This window comes from Pseudophryne corroboree, chromosome 5, assembly GCF_028390025.1.
Source record: "Pseudophryne corroboree isolate aPseCor3 chromosome 5, aPseCor3.hap2, whole genome shotgun sequence".
Lineage (NCBI taxonomy): Eukaryota > Metazoa > Chordata > Amphibia > Anura > Myobatrachidae > Pseudophryne > Pseudophryne corroboree.
The window spans coordinates 388479637-388504563 of record NC_086448.1 but is presented as its reverse complement, the minus strand read 5'-3'; the positions used below and the strand labels follow the sequence as shown (position 1 = coordinate 388504563).

The following is a 24927-nucleotide window of genomic DNA, read 5'->3' as shown; positions in this document are numbered from 1 at the left end:
CACCTGTGGACCTTTTAAAATGTGTCAGTGAGTAATTAATACACCTGTGCACCTGCTGGGTAACCTGCAAAATATGCACTGTGTGGGCCCCCGAGGACCGAATTTGAGAACCTCTGCCCCAGAGGGAGGCCTGCCCCGTCATGCGGCAGGCTTGTCTTTTTTTGGAAGCTGGCTGACGGGCAGCCCAGGCACGGGCGGGCAGCCCAGGCTTCGGTCTGGAAGCATGAGCTTGCTTTGGATACGCCTGACCTTTTGCTTTACCTGGGAGGACGAAAGGCAGAGGGAAAGTACTTTTAGCCTTCTGCGTTGAAGTAGCCGTACTAGGTAGGCAAGCTGTTTAAGCAGTAGCCAGATCAGCCACAATCTTATTGAGGTATTCTCCAAAGAGAAGGTCTCCCTTGAAAGGAAGCACCTCCAGGGTTTTCTTTGAATCCATATCCACCGACCAGGATCTCAACCAAAGGATACGTCTGGCCAAGACGTACGTAGTAGCAGTCTTGGCTGAGAGCACCCCGGCATCGGAGGCCACCTCCTTAAGGTATAGAGAAGCCGTGGCAATATACGAGACACATTGACGAGCATGCTTAGATGCATTGGAAGGCAGCTCCGCCTCAAGATCCTGAGCCCACGCTTCAACAGCGCAAGTTGCTGCAATTGTTTTCTTATGCACAGCCCCCGTTAGGGTATAAATCACTTGTAAACAGCCCTCCATACGTCGATCCATCGGTTCCTTCAGAGAGGTGACGGTAGTTACTGGCAGAGCAGAGGAAACAACCATACGCGCCACATGAGAATCTACAGGCGGAGGTGTTACATACCTCCGCACAGAGAGGATAGCGAACCAACAGTCTCTTATTCGGTGTAAATTTTGTCACCGGATTTTCCCAGGATTCCTGACGTATGTCAGCCAGGTGATCAGAATGCGGTAAAACTTGTTTAACCACCTTCTTACGTTTAAACCTATCCGGTTTCTTGGAGACAGACTCAGGCTCAGGATCATCAGCCACCTGAAGAATGAGCCTGATCGCCTTAATCAAATCCAGGGCATCCATTAATGATTTTCCTTCCCCATCAGAAACATTTGTGTCAGTGTCTGTGGGATCAGTATATGTGTCATCCTCGTCAGAGGATGTGTCTGGAATAGCAGTGGATTGGGAGGAGGTAATGGCCTGTTTAAAAGACGACTTAGTCTTAGGCGGGCGAGAGTGACCCTTAGATTTAGTCATAGCTCGGTTCAAATGCTGTAACCGAGTGGAAAGCTGATCCGCCCATGGCAGGTTCACAGCAGGGACCATAAACTGCTGCAGTGGCACAGGTGGTCCCACAGGGGGCTTTAATTTAGTCACAAGCATGTTTAACAGTGTGGAAAATGTAGCCCAAGATGGGTCTTGTGATGCCCCAGGTGCTACTGACCCACTGGGGGGTAAAGAACCCCCTGAACCTGAACTCTCAGCTGCCATATTATCCTCCAAGACATCCGCGGCCTAACTACCACGCAGTGTGAGAGAAGCCGCAGCGTTGCTGCCGCGTGTAGCAGACATATCTATGTACACAATATTGGACAACCAGGTACAAAGTGTAGCAGCACTATACCTAAAAGAACTCTCAGTAATGCGTGCCTATGAAAGCACAGACAGGGAGTTCAAGAGATAGATTAAATGGTGACTATAAATCACAAGTAAAAATACATTGTCAGTATATCTTGTGATACATAGCTATATTAAACAGAAAGAAAAACCTGAAACACTTGGCCCCCTCAGGTATAGTAATATAGGAATAGCCCACTGAGTAAAATAATAAAAATGTACTCACCGGTAATTCTATTTCTCGTAGTCCGTAGTGGATGCTGGGGACTCCGTAAGGACCATGGGGAATAGACGGGCTCCACAGGAGACTGGGCACTCTAATGAAAGATTAGGTACTATCTGGTGTGCACTGGCTCCTCCCTCTATGCCCCTCCTCCAGACCTCAGTTAGGGAAACAGTGCCCGGAAGAGCTGACATTACAAGGAAAGGATTTTGGAATCCAGGGTAAGACTCATACCAGCCACACCAATCACACCGTACAACTTGTGATAACCTTACCCAGTTAACAGTATGAACAACAACGGAGCATCACTCAACGGATGGCTCATAACAATAATCCTTTATTAAGCAATAACTATATCTATGGGGCCAGATGGAATACATCCAAGGATACTAAAATAACTTAAAGTGGTGCTGGTAGCACCATTGACAGAATTATTCAACCAGTCATTAGCTACAGGAGTAATTCCAGGGGACTGGAAAAGAGCAAACGTAGTCCCACTGCACAAAAGTGGAAGCAAGGAAGAGGCAAACAACTACAGACCAGTGAGTCTTACATCAGTAGTAGGGAAAATAAGAATTTACTTACCGATAATTCTATTTCTCGGAGTCCGTAGTGGATGCTGGGGTTCCTGAAAGGACCATGGGGAATAGCGGCTCCGCAGGAGACAGGGCACAAAAAGTAAAGCTTTAGGATCAGGTGGTGTGCACTGGCTCCTCCCCCCATGACCATCCTCCAAGCCTCAGTTAGGATACTGTGCCCGGACGAGCGTACACAATAAGGAAGGATTTATGAATCCCGGGTAAGACTCATACCAGCCACACCAATCACACTGTACAACCTGTGATCTGAACCCAGTTAACAGTATGATAACAGCGGAGCCTCTGAAAGATGGCTCACAACAATAATAACCCGATTTTTGTAACTATGTACAAGTATTGCAGATAATCCGCACTTGGGATGGGCGCCCAGCATCCACTACGGACTCCGAGAAATAGAATTATCGGTAAGTAAATTCTTATTTTCTCTATCGTCCTAGTGGATGCTGGGGTTCCTGAAAGGACCATGGGGATTATACCAAAGCTCCCAAACGGGCGGGAGAGTGCGGATGACTCTGCAGCACCGAATGAGAGAACTCCAGGTCCTCCTTAGCCAGGTTATCAAATTTGTAGGATTTTACAAACGTGTTTGCCCCTGACTAAATAGCCGCTCGGCAAAGTTGTAAAGCCGAGACCCCTCGGGCAGCCGCCCAAGATGAGCCCACCTTCCTTGTGGAATGGGCATTTACATATTTTGGCTGTGGCAGGCCTGCCACAGAATGTGCAAGCTGAATTGTATTACACATCCAACTAGCAAAAGTCTGCTTAGAAGCAAGAGCACCCAGTTTGTTGGGTGCATACAGGATAACAGCAAGTCAGTTTTCCTGACTCCAGCCGTCCTGGAACCTATATTTTCAGGGCCCTGACCACATCTAGCAACTTGGAGTCCTCCAAGTCCCTAGTAGGCGCAAGACACCACAATAAGCTGGTTCAGGTGAAACACTGACACCACCTTAGGGAGAGTACTGGGGACGAGTCCGCAGCTCTGCCCTGTCCGAATGGACAAACAGATATGGGCTTTTTTGAGAAAAAAACCCCCCACCAATTTGACACTCGCCTGGTCCAGGCCAGGTCCAAGAGCATGTTCACTTTTCATGTGAGATGCTTCAAATCCACAGATTTGACTGGTTTTAAACCAATGTGTTTTGAGGAATCCCAGAACTACGTTGAGATCCCACAGTGCCACTGGAGGCACAAAAGGGGGTTGTATATGCAATACTCCCTTGACAAACTTCTGGACTTCAGGAACTGAAGCCAATTCTTTCTGGAAGAAAAATCGACAGGGCCGAAATTTGAACCTTAATGGACCCCAATTTGAGGCCCATAGACACTCCTGTTTGCAGGAAATGCAGGAATCGACCGAGTTGAAATTTCTTCGTGGGGCCTTCCTGGCCTCACACCACGCAACATATTTTCGCCACATGTGGTGATAATGTTGTGCGGTCACCTCCTTTCTGGCTTTGACCAGGGTAGGAATGACCTCTTCCTGAATGCCTTTTCCCTTAGGATCCGGCGTTCCACCGCCATGCCGTCAAACGCAGCTGCGGTAAGTCTTGGAACAGACATGGTACTTGCTGAAACAAGTCTCTTCTTAGCGGCAGAGGCCATAAGTCCTCTGTGAGCATCTCTTGAAGTTCCGGGTACCAAGTCCTTCTTGGCCAATCCGGAGCCATGAGTATAGTTCTTACTCCTCTACGTCTTATAATTCTCAGTACCTTAGGTATGAAAAGCAGAGGATGGAACACATACACCGACTGGTACACCCACGGTGTTACCAGAACGTCCACAGCTATTGCCTGAGGGTCTCTTAACCTGGCGTAATACCTGTCCCGTTTTTTGTTCAGACGGGACGCCATCATGTCCACCTTTGGTAATTCCCAACGGTTTACAATCATGTGGAAAACTTCCCCATGAAGTTCCCACTCTGCCGGGTGGAGGTCGTGCCTACTGAGGAAGTCTGCTTCCCAGTTTCCATTCCCGGAATGAAACACTGCTGACAGTGCTATCACATGATTTTCCGCCCAGCGAAAAGTCCTAGCAGTTTTTGCCACTGCCCTCCTGCTTCTTGTGCCGCCCTGTCTATTTACGTGGGCGACTGCCGTGATGTTTTATCCCACTGGATCAATACCGGCTGACCTTGAAGCAGAGGTCTTGCTAAGCTTAGAGCATTATAAATTTACCCTTAGCTATATTTATGTGGAGAAAAGTCTCCAGACTTGATCACACTCCCTGGAAATTTTTTCCTTGTGTGACTGCTCCCCAGCCTCTCGGGCTGGCCTCCGTGGTCACCAACATCCAAAACTGAATGCCGAATCTGCGGCCCTCTAGAAGATGAGCACTCTGTAAGCACCACAGGAGAGACACCCTTGTCCTTGGATATAGGGTTATCCGCTGATGCATCTGAAGATGCGATCCGGACCATTTGTCCAGCAGATCCCACTGAAAAGTTCTTGCATGAAATCTGCCGACTGGAATTGCTTCGAAGGAAGTCACCATTTTTTTTACCATGGCCCTTGTGCAATGATGCACTGATTTTAGGAGGTTCCTGACTAGCTCGGATAACTCCCTGGCTTTCTCTTCCGGGAGAAACACCTTTTTCTGGACTGTGTCCAGAATCATCCCTAAGCACAGGAGACTTGTTGTCGGGATCAGCTGCGATTTTGGAATATTTAGAATCCACCCCTGCTGTTGTAACAGTATCCGAGATAGTGCTACTCCGACCTCCAACTGTTCCCTGGACTTTGCCCTTATCAGGAGATCGTCCAAGTAAGGGATAATTAAGACGCCTTTTCTTCGAAGAAGAACCATCATTTCGGCCATTACCTTGGTAAAGACCCGGGGTGCCGTGGACAATCCAAACGGCAGCGTCTGAAACTGATAGTGACAGTTCTGTACCACGAACCTGAGGTACCCTTAGTGATAAGGGCAAATTTGGGACATGGAGGTAAGCATCCCTGATGTCTCGGGACACCATATAGTCCCCTTCTTCCCGGTTCGTTATCACTGCTCTGAGTGACTCCATCTTGATTTGAACCTTTGTAAGTGTTCAAATTTTTTTAGATTTAGAATAGGTCTCACCTAGCCTTCTGGCTTCAGTACCACAATATAGTGTGGAATAATACCCCTTTTCTTGTTGTAGGAGGGGTAATTTAATTATCACCTGCTGGGAATACAGCTCGTGAATTGTTTCCCATACTGCCTCCTTGTCGGAGGGAGACCTTGGTAAAGCAGACTTCAGGAGCCTGCGCAGGGGAAACGTCTCGACATTCCAATCTGTACCCCTGGGATACTACTTGTAGGATCCAGGGGTCCTGTACGGTCTCAGCGTCATGCTGAGAGCTTGTCAGAAGCGGTGGAACGCTTCTGTTCCTGGGAATGGGCTGCCTGCTGCAGTCTTCTTCCCTTTCCTCTATCCCTGGGCAGATATGACTCTTATAGGGACGAAAGGACTGAAGCTGAAAAGACGGTGTCTTTTTCTGCAGAGATGTGACTTAGGGTAAAAACGGTGGATTTTCCAGCAGTTGCCGTGGCCACCAGGTCCGATGGACCGACCCCAAATAACTCCTCTTCCTTTATACGGCAATACACCTTTGTGCCGTTTGGAATCTGCATCACCTGACCACTGTCGTGTCCATAAACATCTTCTGGCAGATATGGACATCGCACTTACTCTTGATGCCAGAGTGCAAATATCCCTCTGTGCATCTCGCATATATAGAAATGCATCCTTTAAATGCTCTATAGTCAATAAAATACTGTCCCTGTCAAGGGTATCAATATTTTTAGTCAGGGAATCCGACCAATCCACCCCAGCTCTGCACATCCAGGCTGAGGCGATCGCTGGTCGCAGTATAACACCAGTATGTGTGTATATACTTTTTATGATATTTTCCAGCCTCCTGTCAGCTGGCTCCTTGAGGACGGCCCTATCTATAGACGGTACCGCCACTTCTGATAAGCGTGTGAGCGCCTTATCCACCCTAAGGGGTGTTTCCCAACGCGCCCTAACTTCTGGCGGGAAAGGGTATACCGCCCATATTTTCTATCGGGGGGAACCCACGCATCATCACACACTTCATTTAATTTATCTGATTCAGGAAAAACTACGGTAGTTTTTTCACATCCCACATAATACCCTCTTTTGTGGTACTTGTAGTATCAGAAATATGTAACACCTCCTTCATTGCCCTTAACGTGTGGCCCTAATAAGGAATACGTTTGTTTATTCACCGTCGACACTGGATTCAGTGTCCCTGTCTGTGTCTGTGTCGACCGACTAAAGTAAACGGGCGTTTTAAAACCCCTGACGGTGTTTTTGAGACGTCTGGACCGGTACTAATTGTTTGTCGGCCGTCTCATGTCGTCAACCGACCTTGCCGCGTGTTGACATTATCACGTAATTCCCTAAATAAGCCATCCATTCCGGTGTCGACTCCCTAGAGAGTGACATCACCATTACAGGCAATTGCTCCGCCTCCTCACCAACATCGTCCTCATACATGTCGACACACAGCACACACACAGGGAATGCTCTGATAGAGGACAGGACCTACTAGCCCTTTGGAGAGACAGAGGGAGAGTTTGCCAGCACACACCAAAAACGCTATAATTATATAGGGACAACCTTATATAAGTGTTTTCCCTTATAGCTTCTTTTTTATATATTTCTAACGCCAAATTAGTGCCCCCCCTCTCTGTTTTAACCCTGTTTCTGTAGTGCAGTGCAGGGGAGAGCCTGGGAGCCTTCCCTCCAGCCTTTCTGTGAGGGAAAATGGCGCTGTGTGCTGAGGAGATAGGCCCCGCCCTTTCGGCGGCCTCGTCTCCCGCTCTTAACGGATTCTGGCAGGGGTTAAATATCTCCATATAGCCCCCGGAGGCTATATGTGAGGTATTTTTAGCCAAAAATAGGTTTTCATTGCCTCCCAGGGCGCCCCCCTTCCAGCGCCCTGCACCCTCAGTGACTGCCGTGTGAAGTGTGCTGAGAGGAAATGGCGCACAGCTGCAGTGCTGTGCGCTACCTTAAGAAGACTGAGGAGTCTTCATGCCGCCGATTCTGGACCTTCTTCTTGTTTCAGCATCTGCAAGGGGGCCGGCGGCGAGGCTCCGGTGACCATCCAGGCTGTACCTGTGATCGTCCCTCTGGAGCTAATGTCCAGTAGCCAAAGAAGCCAATCCATCCTGCACGCAGGTGAGTTCACTTCTTCTCCCCTAAGTCCCTTGTTGCAGTGATCCTGTTGCCAGCAGGACTCACTGTAAAATAAAAAAACCTAAGCTAAACTTTTCTAAGCAGCTCTTTAGGAGAGCCACCTAGATTGCACCCTTCTCGGCCGGGCACAAAAATCTAACTGAGGCTTGGAGGAGGGTCATGGGGGGAGGAGCCAGTGCACACCACCTGATCCTAAAGCTTTACTTTTTGTGCCCTGTCTCCTGCGGAGCCGCTATTCCCCATGGTCCTTTCAGGAACCCCAGCATCCACTAGGACGATAGAGAAATTGATGGAAACACTCTTAAAAGAAAGAGTTGTAGATAATCTCAAATCCGGCAATTTACTGGATCCCAAACAGCATGGATTCACTGGGGGGAGATCATGTCAAACAAATCTTATTGACTTTTTTGATTGTGTGACTAAAGTGATGGATAAAGGTGGAGCCATGGATATAGCTTATCTAGACTTTAGTAAGGCTTTTGACACAGTTCCACATCGCAGACTGCTAAATAAACTTGAAAGTTTGGGATTGGATATTAGGATTATTGAATGCATAAGATCTTGGTTGAAGGATAGAAAACAGAGAGTTGTAGTAAATGGAGTGCATTCACAGGAGGGAAATGTTACCAGTGGAGTACCCCAGGGATCTGTACTTGGACCAGTGCTTTTTAATATCTTTATTGGTGACATTGCAAATGGCATTAAAGGGAAAGTATGCCTTTTTGCAGATGACACAAAGGTATGCAACAGGGTAGACACACCAGGTGGGGTAAAACAAATGATTGGGGATCTAGGTAGACTAGAGGAATGGTCAAGAGTCTGGCAATTAGTTTAATGCCAAAAAATGCAAAATCATGCACTTGGGTCTCAAAAATCCTAAAGCTAAATACAGTATTAATGGCACTATACTGGAAACTACTGAGGAGGAAAGGGATCTAGGAGTCACTATTTCAGATGACTTAAACGCAGGTAAGCAATGTAACAAGGCAATGAGGAAGGCTAGTCAGATGCTTGGCTGCATTGGGAGAGGAATCCGCAGCAGAAAGAAAGTAGTAACAATACCACTGTATAGGTCATTGGTACGGCCTCATCTAGAATACTGTATTCAGTTCTGGAGGCCATATCTTCAAAAGGATATTAATACATTAGAAACTGTACAAAAGGAGGGCAACTAAAATGGTGCATGGCCTACATCACAAAACATACCCAGAAAGACTAAGAAATCTCAATATGTATAGTTTGGAGCAGAGAAGGGAAAGGGGGGACATGATAGAAACTTTCAAATATATCAAGGGTTTTAACAAAGTCCAGGAGGAAAACATTCTCCAAATGAAGAGAAGCAATAGGACAGGAGGACATGCACTGAGACTGGAGGGGGGGAGGTTCAGGGGAAATTTGCGGAAAAATTATTTCACAGAAAGGGTAGTGGACAAGTGCAATAGCCTCCCATCAGAGGTGGTAGAGGCTAAGACAGTAGAGCAATTTAAACATGCATTGGATAGACATAAGGATATCCTTACAAAGAAATAAGGATCAAATAAGGTTAGAGATACAAAATAATATATAAAAAAAAAGGGGCAGACTAGATGGGCCAAGTGGTTCTTATCTGCCGACAAATTCTATGTTTCTATATACACGTATTGCAGAAAGTCTGCACTTGGGACGGGCACCCAGCATCCACTACGGACTACGAGAAATAGAATTACCGGTGAGTAAATTCTTATTTTCTCTAACGTCCTAGTGGATGCTGGGGACTCCGTAAGGACCATGGGGATTATACCAAAGCTCCCAAACGGGCGGGAGAGTGCGGATGACTCTGCAGCACCGAATGGGCAAACACAAGGTCCTCCTCAGTCAGGGTATCAAACGTGTAGAACTTAGCAAAGGTGTTTGAACCCGACCAAGTAGCAGCTCGGCAAAGCTGTAAAGCCGAGACCCCTCGGGCAGCCGCCCAAGAAGAGCCCACCTTCCTGGTGGAATGGGCTTTCACTGATTTTGGATGCGGCAATCCAGCCGCAGAATGAGCCAGCTGAATCGTGCTACAGATCCAGCGAGCAATAGTTTGCTTTGAAGCAGGAGCACCCAGCTTATTGGGTGCATACAGGAAAAACAGCGAGTCAGTCTTCCTGACTCCAGCCGTTCTGGAAATATATATTTTCAAAGCCCGGACTACGTCCAGCAACTTGGAGTCCTCCAAGTCCCGAGTAGCCGCAGGCACCACAATAGGTTGGTTCAAATGAAACGATGATACCACCTTTGGCAGAAATTGGGGACGAGTCCGCAATTCTGCTTTGTCCATATGGAAGATCAGATAGGGGCTTTTACATGACAAAGCCGCCAATTCTGACACACGCCTAGCTGATGCTAAGGCCAACAGCATGACCACTTTCCACGTGAGATACTTTAGTTCCACGGTCTTAAGTGGCTCAAACCAGTGGGATTTCAGGAAATCCAACACCACATTAAGATCCCAAGGTGCCACTGGTGGCACAAAAGGGGGCTGAATATGCAGCACTCCCTTAACAAACGTCTGAACCTCAGGCCAGTTCTTTTTGGAAGAAAATGGATAGGGCCGAAATCTGGACCTTTATGGACCCTAATTTTAGGCCCATAGTCACACCTGACTGTAGGAAGTGCAGGAATCGACCCAGCTGGAATTCCTCTGTAGGGGCCTTCCTGGCCTCACACCAAGCAACATATTTTCGCCATATACGGTGATCATGCTTTGCCGTCACGTCCTTCCTAGCTCTTATCAGCGTGGGAATCACTTCATCCGGGACGCCCTTTTCTGTTAGGATCCGGCGTTCAACCGCCATGCCGTCAAACGCAGCCACGGTATGTCTTGGAACAGACAGGGCCCCTGTTGCAACAGGTCCTGTCTGAGAGGCAGAGGCCATGGGTCCTCTGTGATCATCTCTTGTAGTTCTGGGTACCAAGTCCTTCTTGGCCAATCCGGAACGATTAATATTGTTCTCACTCCTCTTTTTCTTACTATTCGCAGTACCTTGGGTATGAGAGGAAGAGGAGGAAACACATAGACCAACTAGAACACCCACGGTGTTACTAGCGCGTCCACTGCTTTTGCCTGAGGGTCCCTTGACCTGGCGCAATATCTTTTTAGCTTTTTGTTGAGGTGGGACGCCATCATGTCCACCTGTGGCAGTTCCCATTGATTTGCAATCTGTGTGAAGACTTCTTGATGAAGTCCCCACTCTCCCGGGTGGAGGTCGTGTCTGCTGAGGAAGTCTGCTTCCCAGTTGTCCACTCCCGGAATGAACACTGCTGACAGTGCTTGCACGTGATTCTCCGCCCAACGAAAAATCCTTGTGGCTTCCGCCATTGCCACCCTGCTTCTTGTGCCGCCCAGGGGGTTTACATGGGCGACCGCCGTGATGTTGTCTGACTGAATCAGTACTGGTTGGTCTCGAAGCAGGGGTTCCGCTTGACTCAGGGCGTTGTATATGGCCCTTAGTTCCAGTATATTTATGTGCAGACAAGTCTCCTGACTTGACCACAGCCCTTGGAAGTTTCTTCCCTGAGTGACTGCCCCCCATCCTCGGAGGCTTGCATCCGTGGTCACCAGGACCCAGTCCTGTATGCCGAACCTGCGGCCCTCGAGAAGATGAGCACTCTGCAGCCCCCACAGAAGAGACACCCTGGCCCTCGAGGACAGTGATCAGCCGATGCATCTGAAGATGCGATCCGGACCACTTGTCCAACAGATCCCACTGAAAGATCCTCGCATGGAACCTGCCGAAGGGAATGGCTTCGTATGAGGCCACCATCTTTCCCAGGACTCGCGTGCAGTGATGCACCGAGACCTGTTTTGGTTTTAGGAGGTCCCTGACCAGAGTCGCTAGCTCCTGAGCCTTCTCCTCCGGGAGAAACACCTTCTTCTGTTCTGTGTCCAGAATCATGCCCAGGAAGGGCAGACGCGTCGTAGGAATCAGCTGCGACTTTGGAATATTCAGAATCCAGTCGTGCTGTTGCAACACTTCCTGAGAGTGTGCTACGCTGATCAACAACTGCTCCCTGGACCTCCCCTTTATGAGAAGATCGTCCAAGTAAGGAGTACCATCATTTCCGCCATTACCTTGGTAAATATTCTCGGTGCCGTGGACAGGCCAAACGGCAACGTCTGGAACTGGTAATGACAGTCCTGTACCACAAACCTGAGGTACTCCTGGTGAGGTGGATAAATGGGGACATGCAAGTAAGCATCCTTGATGTCCAGAGATACCATAAAATCCCCCTCTTCCAGGCTTGCAATGACCGCTCTGAGCGATTCCATTTTGAACTTGAATTTTTTCATATAAATGTTCAGGGATTTTAAATTCAGAATGGGTCTTACCGAACCGTCCGGCTTGGGTACCACAAACATTGTGGAATAGTAACCCCTTCCCTGACTGTATATATGTCTATTTTTTGCCAAAAAAGGTATTAAATTGCTGCCCAGGGTGCCCCCCCCCCCCTGCGCCCTACAGTGACCGGAGTGTGCGGTGTGCTGTGGGAGCAATGGCACACAGCTGCAGTGCTGTGCGCTACTTTAAGTGAAGACAGGAGTCTTCTGCCGCCGATTTCGATGTCTTCTTTCTTCTGCTGGCTGCTGTACTTATGGCTCTGCGAGGGGGACGGCGGCGCGGCTCCGGGAACGGACGATCAAGGTCAGGTACCTGTGTTCGATCCCTCTGGAGCTAATGGTGTCCAGTAGCCTAAGAAGCGCAACCTAGCTGCAGTGAGTAGGTTTGCTTCTCTCCCCTCAGTCCCACGTAGCAGAGAGTCTGTTGCCAGCAGAAGCTCTCTGAAAATAAAAAACCTAACAATACACTTTCTTTACTAGTAAGCTCAGGAGAGCCCACTAGGAGCACCCAGCTCTGGCCGGGCACAGATTCTAACTGAGGTCTGGAGGAGGGGCATAGAGGGAGGAGCCAGTGCACACCAGATAGTACCTAATCTTTCTTTAGAGTGCCCAGCCTCCTGCGGAGCCAGTCTATTCCCCATGGTCCTTACGGAGTCCCCAGCATCCACTAGGACATTAGAGAAAACCCTTAATAAGGCAACCAGGCAGCAGCTACATGCACACACACGTATATAGTCACAAATGTACCATGCAGAAATTATGTACCATAAACTGCACTGGACTAGCAATACAAAGTAATACTCAGTATGGCTATATGTGTGAACACTAGATATAACAATGCACATTAAACACTGGATGTATATCACAGAGTGTTTGTACCACACAACCCTGAATGTATGCACTCTTTCTTAACTAACTGTCCCAGTGACAGGTAGAATACTTAAGTGTCCTGTAGGAAGCACAGCACTGGCAATCAGGCGGTTCTACAGAGGAGAATTTGCCCCAGCAGTCCTAGAAACAGCTCAGCTCAATCTGTGATGGCTGCTGGTCAGGAGTGAGGGAGAGAGATGCAGCTCCAGGACGGGAACATTGCAGAAATGGCAGCCTGGGGCTGGGGTCTCAGGTCCAGCCTGCTCCCCCTGCTGGCATCCCCACCGGGCGCTGTGGGCAGTAAAAAAGCGGGGTTAATATAGTAGAAAAACCCCCAGACCTGTGCCCCTCAACTGTCCCTGGTGGCTAGTGGAGCAGCTGCCCAGTAATCAGTGTCCACGCCAGCGCGCAGCCCGCCTCCTATGGCCGTGCTGGATTGTGGAAAAGTGCGGGCACAGAAGCCCCTTACCTCCCCCTTGTCAGCGGCCTCGCGATCCGGGAGCTCAGTGTGTGTGTGACTGACCTTTAGAAGAAAACTGGAGCCTCCGCTGCAGTGACCTGGCAACCAGGGCGTGGGAGTATACAGTGCCGCTGGGGGTGATGGAGCTGCAGCAGAGATGTCTATTATACATAGCCTGCTGCAGCCCTTGTAGATTCTTATAAAAAAAAAAAAATCTTCTTTTCTTCAAAGTTAAAGCGAAGAATAGGCTGCCTGAGGCAGCCCCCTGTTAAGTGACCTGCTACTGCAAGCACCAACTACAAACTGAGCTCAATGGAATGTAGGCGGGGTTATAGAGGAGGCGGCGCTGTGCTTCTTGGGAACAGTCAAAGCTTTGAGCCTGTTGGTGCCTCGGATCAAGATCCTACTCTACACCCCGATGTGAATCCTTGTGGAGCCCAGTGTACCCCGCAGCAGAAATCTTAGTTTGATGCTTCTGCAATCTACTTGCGGATACATCAGGAGGCGGTGTGTCACACATGCTGAGCGGCCTTGCCTTGTGCTGGGCTGCCAACAGCATGTGAGGAGATAGACGCAGATCTGGCTGCATATGCAGTGATCTGCATCCATCTCTGAATCAGCCCCTATGTGTCTAGATTAGCCCCTGCCTTGCAAGCACCTGTAATGGACTAATAAATTGATTTGAGCAACTTGCCATTTTTGTGTATTACTAAGCTGAAACACTGAACAGTTTGAGAATGTCTGAAAATAATCTCAATAGACCAGTGTGCAATCGTTGCCAGAAAGCAGATGTTAAAAGGAATAAATGTAGCCTGGCCAATTCGTTTAGTGTGTAAATTTGTGTGTGTAAAAAGCACTTGTGATTTTTGATGTTCTGCGTTTAATGTAATCTTCCATGAAGATGGGAAAATGGTTTGGTAGAGTCCACAAAGTTATTTTCCAACCAAACCTTATTTTTTGTATCCTCCAGCAAATTATAAATGATTTGGGAGAGTATGGAGAATTAGGATATAAGGTGGTATATGTACTAAAGTGCGGGTTTTATGAAGTGGAAATGTTGCCTATAGCAACCTATCAGATTCTACTTATTTATGCTTCACCTTCTAGAAGAATATAGCTAGAATCTGATTGGTTTCTATGGGCAACATTTCCACTTCTAAAAAATAAGAATTTACTTACCGATAATTCTATTTCTCGTAGTCCGTAGTGGATGCTGGGGACTCCGTCAGGACCATGGGGTTTAGCGGCTCCGCAGGAGACCGGGCACAATAATAAAAGCTTTAGGATCAGGTGGTGTGCACTGGCTCCTCCCCCTATGACCCTCCTCCAAGCCTCAGTTAGGATACTGTGCCCGGACGAGCGTGCATAATAAGGAAGGATATTAAATCCCGGGTAAGACTCATACCAGCCACACCAATCACACCGTACAACCTGTGATCTGAACCCAGTTAACAGTATGATAACAACGAAGGAGCCTCTGAAAAGATGGCTCACAACAAGAATAACCCGATTTTTGTAACAATAACTATGTACAAGTATTGCAGACAATCCGCACTTGGGATGGGCGCCCAGCATCCACTACGGACTACGAGAAATAGAATTATCGGTAAGTAAATTCTTATTTTCTCTAACGTCCTAAGTGGATGCTGGGGACTCCGTAAGGACCATGGGGATTATACCAAAGCTCCCAAACGGGCGGGAGAGTGCGGATGACTCTGCAGCACCGAATGAGAGAACTCCAGGTCCTCCTCAGTCAGGGTGTGCCCCTGACCAAGTAGCAGCTCGGCAAAGTTGTAAAGCCGAGACCCCTCGGGCAGCCGCCCAAGATGAGCCCACTTCCTTGTGGAATGGGCTTTTACTGATTTTGGCTGTGGCAAGCCTGCCACAGAATGTGCAAGCTGAATTGTACCACAAATCCAGCGAGCAATCGTCTGCTTAGAAGCAGGAACACCCATCTTGTTGGGTGCATACAGGCTAAACAGCGAGTCAGATTTTCTGACTCCAGTCGTCCTGGAAACATATATTTTCAGGGCCCTGACAACGTCAAGTAACTTGGAGTCCTCCAAGTCCCTAGTAGCCGCAGGTACCACAATAGGTTGGTTCATGTGAAAAACAGAAAACACCTTAAGGAGAAATTGAGGACGAGTCCTCAATTCTGCCCTGTCAGAATGAAAAATTAAGTAAGGGCTTTTATATGATAAAGCCGCCCATTCTGACACACGCCTGGCTGAAGCCAGGGCTAATAGAATCTTCACCTTCCATGTGAAATATTTTAATTCCACAGTGGTGAGTGGATCACCAATGTGACTTTAGGAAACTCAAAACAACATTGAGATCCCAAGGTGCCACTGGGGGCACAAAAGGAGGCTGTATATGCAGTACCCCTTTTACAAACGTCTGAACTTCAGGCACTGAAGCCAGTTCTTTCTGGAAGAAATTTGACAGGGTCGAATTTTGAACCTTAATGGACCCTAATTTTAGGCCCATAGACAGTTCTGTTTTCAGGAAATGTAGGAAACGACCCAGTTGGAATTCCTCTGTAGGGACCTTCTTGGCCTCACACCACGCAACATATTTTCGCCAATGCGGTGAAAATGTTTTGCGGTTACATCCTTCCAGGCTTCGACCAGGGTAGGGATGACTTCATCTGGAATGCCCTTTCAGGATCCGGCGTTCAACTGCCATGCCGTCAAACGCAGCCGCGGTAAGTCTTGGAACAGACAAGGCCCCTGCTGGAGCAGGTCCTTTCTTAAAGGTAGAGGCCACGGTTCTTCCGTGAGCATCTCTTGAAGTTCCGGGTACCAAGTCCTTCTTGACCCATCCGGAACCACGAGTATCGTTCTTACTCATCTCCTTCTTATGATTCTCAGTACTTTTGGTATGAGATGCATAGGAGGGAACACATACCCTGACTGGTACACCCACAGTGTTACCAGAGCGTCCACCGCTATTGCCTGAGGGTCCCTTGACCTGGCGCAATATTTGTCTAGTTTTTTGTTCAGGCGGGACGCCATCATGTCCACCTTTGGTTTTTCCCAACGGTTTACAATCATGTGGAAGACTTCCCGCTGAAGTCCCCACTCTCCCGGGTGGAGGTTATGCCTGCTGAGGAAGTTTGCTTCCCAGTTTTCCACTCCCGGAATTAACACTGCTGAGAGTGTTATCACATGATTTTTCGCCCAGCGAAGAATCCTTGCAGTTTCTGCCATTTCCCTCCTGCTTCATGTGCCGCCCTGTCTGTTTACGTGGGCGACTGCCGTGATGTTGTCCCACTGGATCAATACCGGCTGACCTTGAAGCAGAGGTCTTGCTAAGCTTAGAGCCTTGTAAATTGCCCTTAGCTCCAGTATATTTATGTGGAGAGAAGTCTCCAGACTTGATCACACTCCCTGGAAATTTTTTCCTTGTGTGACTGCTCCCCAGCCACTCAGGCTGGCATCCGTGGTCACCAGGACCCAGTCCTGAATGTCGAATCTGCGGCCCTTTCATAGATGAGCACTCTGCAGCCACCGCAGAAGAAAACACCCTTGTCCTTGGAGACAGGGTTGTCCGCTGATGCATCTGAAGATGCGATCCGGACCATTTTCCCAGCAGATTCCACTGAAAGGTTCTTGCGTGAAATCTACCGAATGGGATCGCTTTGTAAGAAACCACCATTTTTCACAGGACCCTTGTGCAATGATGCACTGATACTTTTCCTGGTTTTAGGAGGTTCCTGACTAGCTCGGATAACTCCCTGGTCTTCTTCTCCGGGAGAAAACATCCTTTTCTGGACTGTGTCCAGAATCATTCCTAGGAACATTAGACGTGTCGTCGGAAAAAGCTGCGATTTTGGAATATTTAGAATCCACTCGTGCTGTCGTAGAACTACTTGAGATAGTGCTACTCCGACCGCCAACTGTTCTCTGGACCTTGCCCTTATCAGGAAAGCGTCCATATTTCTTTTAGGAAGAATCATCATTTCGGCCATTACCATGGTAAAGACCCGGGGTGCCGTGGGCAATCCAAACGGCAGCGTCTGAACTGATAGTGACAGTTCTGTACCACGAACCTGAGATACCCTTGGTGAGAAGGGCAACATTTTGGACATGTAGGTAAGCGTCCCTGATATCCAGTGACACCATATCGTCCTGGTTCGCTATCACTGCTCTGAGTGACTCCATCTTGATTTGAACCCTTGTATGTAATTGTTCAAATCTTTTAGATCTCACCGAGCCGTTTGGCTTCAGTACCACAATATAGTGTGGAATAATACCCCTTCCCTTGTTGTAGGAGGGGTACTTTGATTATCACCTGCTGGGAATACAGCCTGTGAATTTTTTTCCCATACTGCCTCCCTGTCGGAGGGAGACGTTGGTAAAGCAGACTTCAGGAACTTGTGAGGCGAAGACGTCTCGAATTTCCAATGTACACCTGGGATACTACGTGTAGGATCCAGGAGTCCACTTGCGAGTGAGCCCACTGCGTGCTGAAACTCTTAAGATGACCCCCCACCGCACCTGAGTCCGCTTGTATGGCCCCAGCGTCATGCTGCGGACTTGGCAGAAGCTGTGGAGGACTTCTGTTCCTGGGAATGGGCTGCCTGCTGCAGTCTTCTTCCCTTTCCTCTAACCCTGGGCAGATATGACTGGCCTTTTGCCCGCCTGCCTTTATGGGTACGAAAGGACTGAGACTGAAAAGACTGTGTCCTTTTCTGCTGAGATGTGACTTGGGGTAACAAAAGTGGATTTTCCAGCTGTTGCCATAGCCACCAGGTCCGATGGACCGCCCCTTTATACGGCAATATTTCCATGTGCCGTCTGGAATCTGCATCACCTGACCACTGTCGTGTCTATAAACATCGTCTGGCAGATATGGACATCACATCTACTCTTGATGCCAGAATGCAAATATCCCTCTGCGCATCTCGCATATATAGAAATGCATCCTTAAAATGCTCTATAGTCAATAAAATATTGTTCCTGTCAAGGGTATCAATATTTTCAGTCAGGAAATCCGACCAAGCCCCCCCAGCGCTGCACATCCAGGCTGAGGCGATTGCTGGTCGTAGTATAACACCAGTATGTGTGTATATACTTTTTAGGATATTTTTCAGCTTCCTATCAGCTGGCTCTTTGAGGGCGGCCGTATCTGGAGACGGTAACGCCACTTGTTTTTATAAGCGTGTGAGCGCCTTATCCACCCTAAGGTGTGTTTCCCAACTCGCCCTCACTTCTGGCGGGAAAAGGTATACCTCCAATAATTTTCTATCGGAGGAAACCCACGTATCATCACACACTTTAATTTATCTGATTCAGGAAAAACTACAAGTAGATTATTCCCACCCTACATAATACCCTTATTTGTGGTACTTGTAGTATCAGAAATATGTAACACCTCCTTCATTGCCCTTAACATGTAACGTGTGGCCCTAAAGGAAAATACGTTTGTTTCTTCACCGTCGACACTGAAGTCAGTGTCCGTGTCTGTGTCGACCAACTGAGGTAAATGGGCGTTTTTACAAGCCCCTGACGGTGTCTGAGACGCCTGGACAGGTACTAATTTGTTTGCCGGCCGTCTCATGTCGTCAACCGACCTTGCATCGTGTTGACATTATCACGTAATTCCTAAATAAGCCATCCATTCCGGTGTCGACTCCCTAGAGAGTGACATCACCAATACAGGCAATTTGCTCCGCCTCCTCACCAACATCGTCCTCCTACATCTCGACACACACGTACCGACACACAGCACACACACAGGGAATGCTCTGATAGAGGACAGGACCCCACTAGCCCTTTGGGGAGACAGAGGGAGAGTTTGCCAGCACACACCAAAAACGCTATAAGTATACAGGGACAACCCCTTATACAAGTGTTTTCCCTTATAGCATTTTCACATATGTAATCATATCGCCAAATAAGTGCCCCCCCTCTCTGTTTTAACCCTGTTTCTGTAGTGCAGTGCAGGGGAGAGCCTGGGAGCCTTCCTCACAGCAGAGCTGAGCAGGAAAATGGCGCCGTGTGCTGAGGAGAATAGGCCCCGCCCCCTAAAACGGCGGGCTCTTCTCCCGGAGTTTGTGAGATCTGGCAGGGGTTAAATACATCCATATAGCCTCAAGGGCTATATGTGATGTATTTTAGCCATAAAAAAGGTATAATACATTGCTGCCCAGGGCGCCCCCCCCAGCGCCCTGCACCCTCAGTGACCGCTGGTATGAAGTGTGCTGACAACAATGGCGCACAGCTGCAGTGCTGTGCGCTACCTTATGAAGACTGAAAGTCTTCTGCCGCCTGTTTCTGGACCTCTGGACCTCTTCAACTTCGGCATCTGCAAGGGGGGTCGGCGGCACGGCTCCGGGACGAACCCCAGGGTGAGACCTGTGTTCCGACTCCCTCTGGAGCTAATGGTGTCCAGTAGCCTAAGAAGCAAATCCATCCTGCACGCAGGTGAGTTTACTTCTCTCCCCTAAGTCCCTCGTAGCAGTGAGCCTGTTGCCAGCAGGACTCACTGAAAATAAAAAACCTAACTTAAACTTTTATTCTAAGCAGCTCAGGAGAGCCACCTAGATTGCACCCTTCTCGGCCGGGCACAAAGATCTAACTGAGGCTTGGAGGAGGGTCATAGGGGGAGGAGCCAGTGCACACCACCTGATCCTAAAGCTTTTATTATTGTGCCCTGTCTCCTGCGGAGCCGCTAAACCCCATGGTCCTGACGGAGTCCCCAGCATCCACTTAGGACGTTAGAGAAACCTGCACTAACTATAGCCCAAGGACTTTAACAAACCAGCACATTTTATTAGTTAGGTGATAAAACTTAACATACACAAATCACAGTATCATTTGTTTTATTTGTTATTTTTCTGCAAAATAGCAAACATTACAAAGTAATTATAAAAAAAAAAAAAATAGATTGCAAGTTTAAAATGGAAAAAAAAAAAATTTACTGCGATTTTTAATGAGCCACAATGCAAAGGAAGAAAATAAAAATATAAAACAGGTGAAGTTTAGTTTTACAGCGCTAAACCAAATATAATGACTTGTTTACTAAACTCGATTTCAAGTGTTGGCAAAATACTCATAGCAGGGTGATTGATACGAGACACATTTACAGCAATTACATATAGTATTGATACATATGATGGAAAACAAAATGCAAAATTAAATATTAATCACACACACAAAACCTCAAAGTTCTTCTTTTCTCTTTGACTTTGTAATATGTTCATCAATAAACTTTGACAAGCCCTCTAAATCTCGGTCACTACCTTCAAATTTAATTGGATTGTGTTTATTGTGCTTTGGTGCAAAATATATTGTAGGAAATCCCTCTGCTTTGTATTTGTCACTGGGTATGTCGTTGGCAGTAGCATCCATTTTGGCTATAACAATATTTTGCGTCGATTTGTACTTTTTACCCACGTCATTGTAAATTGGTTCAAGTGATTTGCAGTGGCCACACCAAGGGGCATAAAACTCTATGAGTACATCTGATTTTACATCCATTACAATGTCTTCAAATGTTTTGCCAACCACTATTTTCACAGGGCCTTTATTGTTCTTGGGTATGGGTTGTGATTTCAACACTGGAGTGAGTTTTCCTGAGCAGAAAAAAAATAAAAAATACATTACTTCAGTTAATAGGATGGCAACTGACTAAAGCAATGAACACACAAACTAAAATAAAACTACTAAGGGAAAATGCACTAAAAAACAAACACCAATGAAGAGAAAATGCAATGTTTACATTTATACTTTAATCTTACCCAGAAGAAGAATCCTACTGTATAAAAATTAATGGATCAGTATTTTTTTTTAGAGAGTGGATACAACAATTCCAATGTTAATTTATACAGAATCAATATACCTCCACAGCACATTATATACATAAATAAGCTAGTGTCAAAACATAGAATGCACATTATGATATGTAAATTCACTAATCTGAAATTGCCAGCAATAACACTAGACATTTATTACTTGTACTGTAGCTACCCTGCTTTTCTGATAGAATATAAATACAATAACGTTAGAATATTCTAATGTAAATATTGTAATCTACATATTTTATCAATATAGTATTATTTATACATACTTTGTATAGTAATTGCATTTCATGGTGCAACCTAAACATTTTTATTGCATATACCACATGATCTTGACAGTTCCTCAACATTTAAAAATGAAATACTCAAAATGTATAAAATGACTTCAAAGGGCCTAGGGTAGATGCATAGCATATAGAACTGAATGCTGTATAGTTGTGTTTAGTCAGAACTATGATCTGACTGTAAAACAAGAACTTCCACAATGATAGTGTCATGAGATTTACAGTGGCTTAAGGATCCTCATCTATGCAAATCCCCCCAATTTTTATTTTTTTAATGTACTTTTTTCCCCCATCAAATTTGAATTTCTGAAATTCCATCTAAATCAATATTGGGTTTCAGGAACTATAACACATATGCTGCACTAAACAGATTTTTTTAATATACAGGTTGAGTATCCCTTATCCAAAATGCTTGGGACCAGAAGTATTTTGGTTATCGGATTTTTACGTATTTTGGAATAATTGCATTCCATAACGAATATATAAATTTGTTACATATAGATATGCATTACAGTGCTTCACTAATAAAAGTATGTTGGGGAGGAGGGAGGATGGAGTTCCAAAATCTGCCAATTGTGGAAAATATGGCGCTCTACAAAGTGTAATGCTTTAAACCTGCAGCTGTATCTGCATACAAAATGCTAAATCACAGTATTTTCCAGGAAAAACACTAATGTACTGTAGCATTTCATATGCAGATACAGCTGTAGTCGCACATAGAATGCCACATATCATTTTAATCGTCAGTCTGCTTGTGCATCTTATTTGCTTTGCGTTTCGACTAAGATTAATTTTTCGGCAATAAAAAAAAAAAAAAAGGGGTGCACCCAACGCTTGAATATTCTCACGTAACCTGGAATGCCAAGAGGGCCTGTTTGGGGTGACTGCAGCAAAGATGTATGAGGACGCATCTGAACAAGCTGTCCAAGCTAATTGAGAGATGATCTGTGATAGCTTAATGTTCAGGATTGCCAGGAAAATGGGATGTGTGTATAAAGATTGTTTAACATCCTAACGATAACCAGGTGATATGTTGTAACCAGTGTTAGTGGCACAACTGGTATCACGGTGGTGTGTGTAGAGTAGCCAGATTACACTTCCCACCTGGTCAACCAGAGTAAATATGAAAAGACTAAGGCCCAGGAGGAGACTACTAGATGGTTGCATTTACAACACATCAGGAAAAGGTGTGGCACTTTCTGCAGAAAATTACTTAGATGGACAAGGTGTAAGGTTTAGAATTGAAAGGGCACCAAATTTGCTAAATGGCTGCCTTACTTGTCCAGTAAAGTTTGAAAGGCCTATATGGATTTAGATGAAATATGAGGGATGACTCACACCATGAAAGTCATACAATTTCATGTCATTATAAAGGAGAGAAAGTAGTTAGGTGGAAGCTGTCAGATTGTCCTATATGAAAATAAATAAATAAAATGATTGCAACCACAAGCAGCACAAATCCTAGAAATACCAGCAAAAGATAATTTTTCCTTAAAGTCTGAGCTGAGAGGGCTTCAGATGTGGGTCATGCACAATGACCCACAAACATTTGCCATCATGCATCATCATCCATTACTTATACTGTGCCCCAAAGTGTCTGCTGCACCATACAGGTAAACTTGTTATGCAAGAGTTCTGGCAAGTCACTATTTTCTCAAAGAGTAGGAGACCGGTCTCCATTACTTTTTATAATCATATATAAAGTGTTATTTGTTTTATTGCAAATTTATTTTATTTTATTTCATTTTACTGTCACTGTATGTTAGTGATAATAATGCAAAGAACGCGCTCAGGAAAAAAGGTATAAAATGATATTGTCTTTTTAACGAATTATTAGCATATTAAACAAGTTCCTATTTAGACATATCCCATTGCCTTCTTTATTAATATTTACTACACCCATATATACATTGTGTATAATTATACATACCTCAAATTGATAACAGAATTTCACTGTATTTTTCTTGTTACCAACCACCATTCAAGACTTTAATAATTCATTTTTTAAAATTTTTTAATTTCTTAATAATTTAACAAAAATTTGTTTGCACAAAACTGCATTCTATTTACTCTTTAATAAAACCACCATTTCTGAGTAGTAACCAGTAGCGCCAAAGGTTGGTCCCTCCCCCTAGAGATTGCAAAACAAGGAGACAACTGAAAAGAGTTTCCTACTCTAACCTGGGCTGCTCGGATACTTAAATACACAAGTATACATTATAGGGAGCGCAGAGTACACCCCAAGCTACACAATACTGGGAGGTAGGATGGTTAGAAGGCTGGAGGAGATTTTAAAATAAAATAGGTGTCTGGGGGGAGGGAACAGTAAGATTAAATAGTACACTCAGTGAGAATAGCAAAGGGGGCGTAGTAAGATCGATGAGGGTGGAGAAGGGGGAGGCGAAAAAAGGGTTTAAAAAAAGAAATTAAACAAAGTGTAGATCCTGGTAATCCAACCACAAATATGTAGTGTCCTTCAGGGCAAAAAATTTATATAACAGGGTTAAGAGATAATAATCTAAAGTATCTAATAATAGATGCAAGAAGCCTATCTGGCAAAATGGGAGAATTGGAACTATTGGCAATGAGTGAGCGATATGATATCATAGGTATCACAGAAACATGATGGGATGAGTCCCATGATTGGGCAGTAAATTTGGAGGGATACACACTTTTCAGAAAAGATAGGGAAAACAGAAAGGGAGGATGAGTTTGTCTCTATGTTAAACTCCATCCTCAAAACATACCAAAGGGAAATTGATTGCGAGGGTAGTAAAGATCACATTTAGGGTGTCATTCTGACCCGTTCGCACGCTGCGGTTCATCACTGTGGTGCGAACGGGTCAGAACTGCGCATGCGTGGCACCCGCAATGCGCACGCTCGTGGTTGCCCAAATACAGCTGTCGCCGGGCAACGACCAGAAGAAAGTGATCGCTAGCGCGATTTGACAGCGGGTAGGCGTTCTGAGGCGGATACTCACGGTGTTCCGGGCGTGGAGATCCGAATGTAGGCGTGTCCAGGCGTTTGGAGGGCAGTTGTCTGATGTCAATTCCGGGACCTTCATCGCTGGATCGCACAGGGTAAGTAGCTGCAGGGCTAGTCTTGTTCTGCATAAAACTTTAGCAAAGCAGGGCTGCACAAGCGATCGCAGCCCTGCTATGCTAAAATACACTCCACCATAGGTGGCGTCTAGTTGATCGCACGAGCAGCAAAAAGTTGCTACGAGCAATCAACTCGGAATGACCCCCTTAGTCATTATGGGTGGAAAAAAACACAACTTGGGGGGAAACTACTAATAGGGGCATGCTATAAACCGCAAGATATTAGTGTAGCTGCGGAATCGCAACTCCACTAGCAAATTGTAAAGGCAGCAGCAAATGGTGATATGTTGGTGTTTGAGGACTTTAATTATCCTAACATAAATTGGTCATTGGAGTCATGTAGTACAGCTAGTGGTAATAGGTTTTTAAACATACTAAAATAAAACGCTGTCCCAAATGATTAAGGAACCTACTAGGAATAACAATACACTGGACC

At 46.1% G+C, this 24927-nt stretch overlaps 1 protein-coding gene across 1 annotated transcript in view; it reads right to left on the bottom strand.

Annotated features, from left to right (window-relative positions):
- Nucleotides 1-20176: 20176 nt before the first annotated feature.
- PDIA4 (protein disulfide isomerase family A member 4) overlaps nucleotides 20177-24927 on the bottom strand; it is a 339636-nt gene continuing 334885 nt past the window's right edge. Inside the window, exon 16 of the mRNA XM_063925192.1 lies at nucleotides 20177-20880. Coding sequence (XP_063781262.1) covers nucleotides 20468-20880 — 413 coding nt within the window. The 3' untranslated portion in view covers nucleotides 20177-20467. The remainder of the gene's footprint in view (nucleotides 20881-24927) is intronic.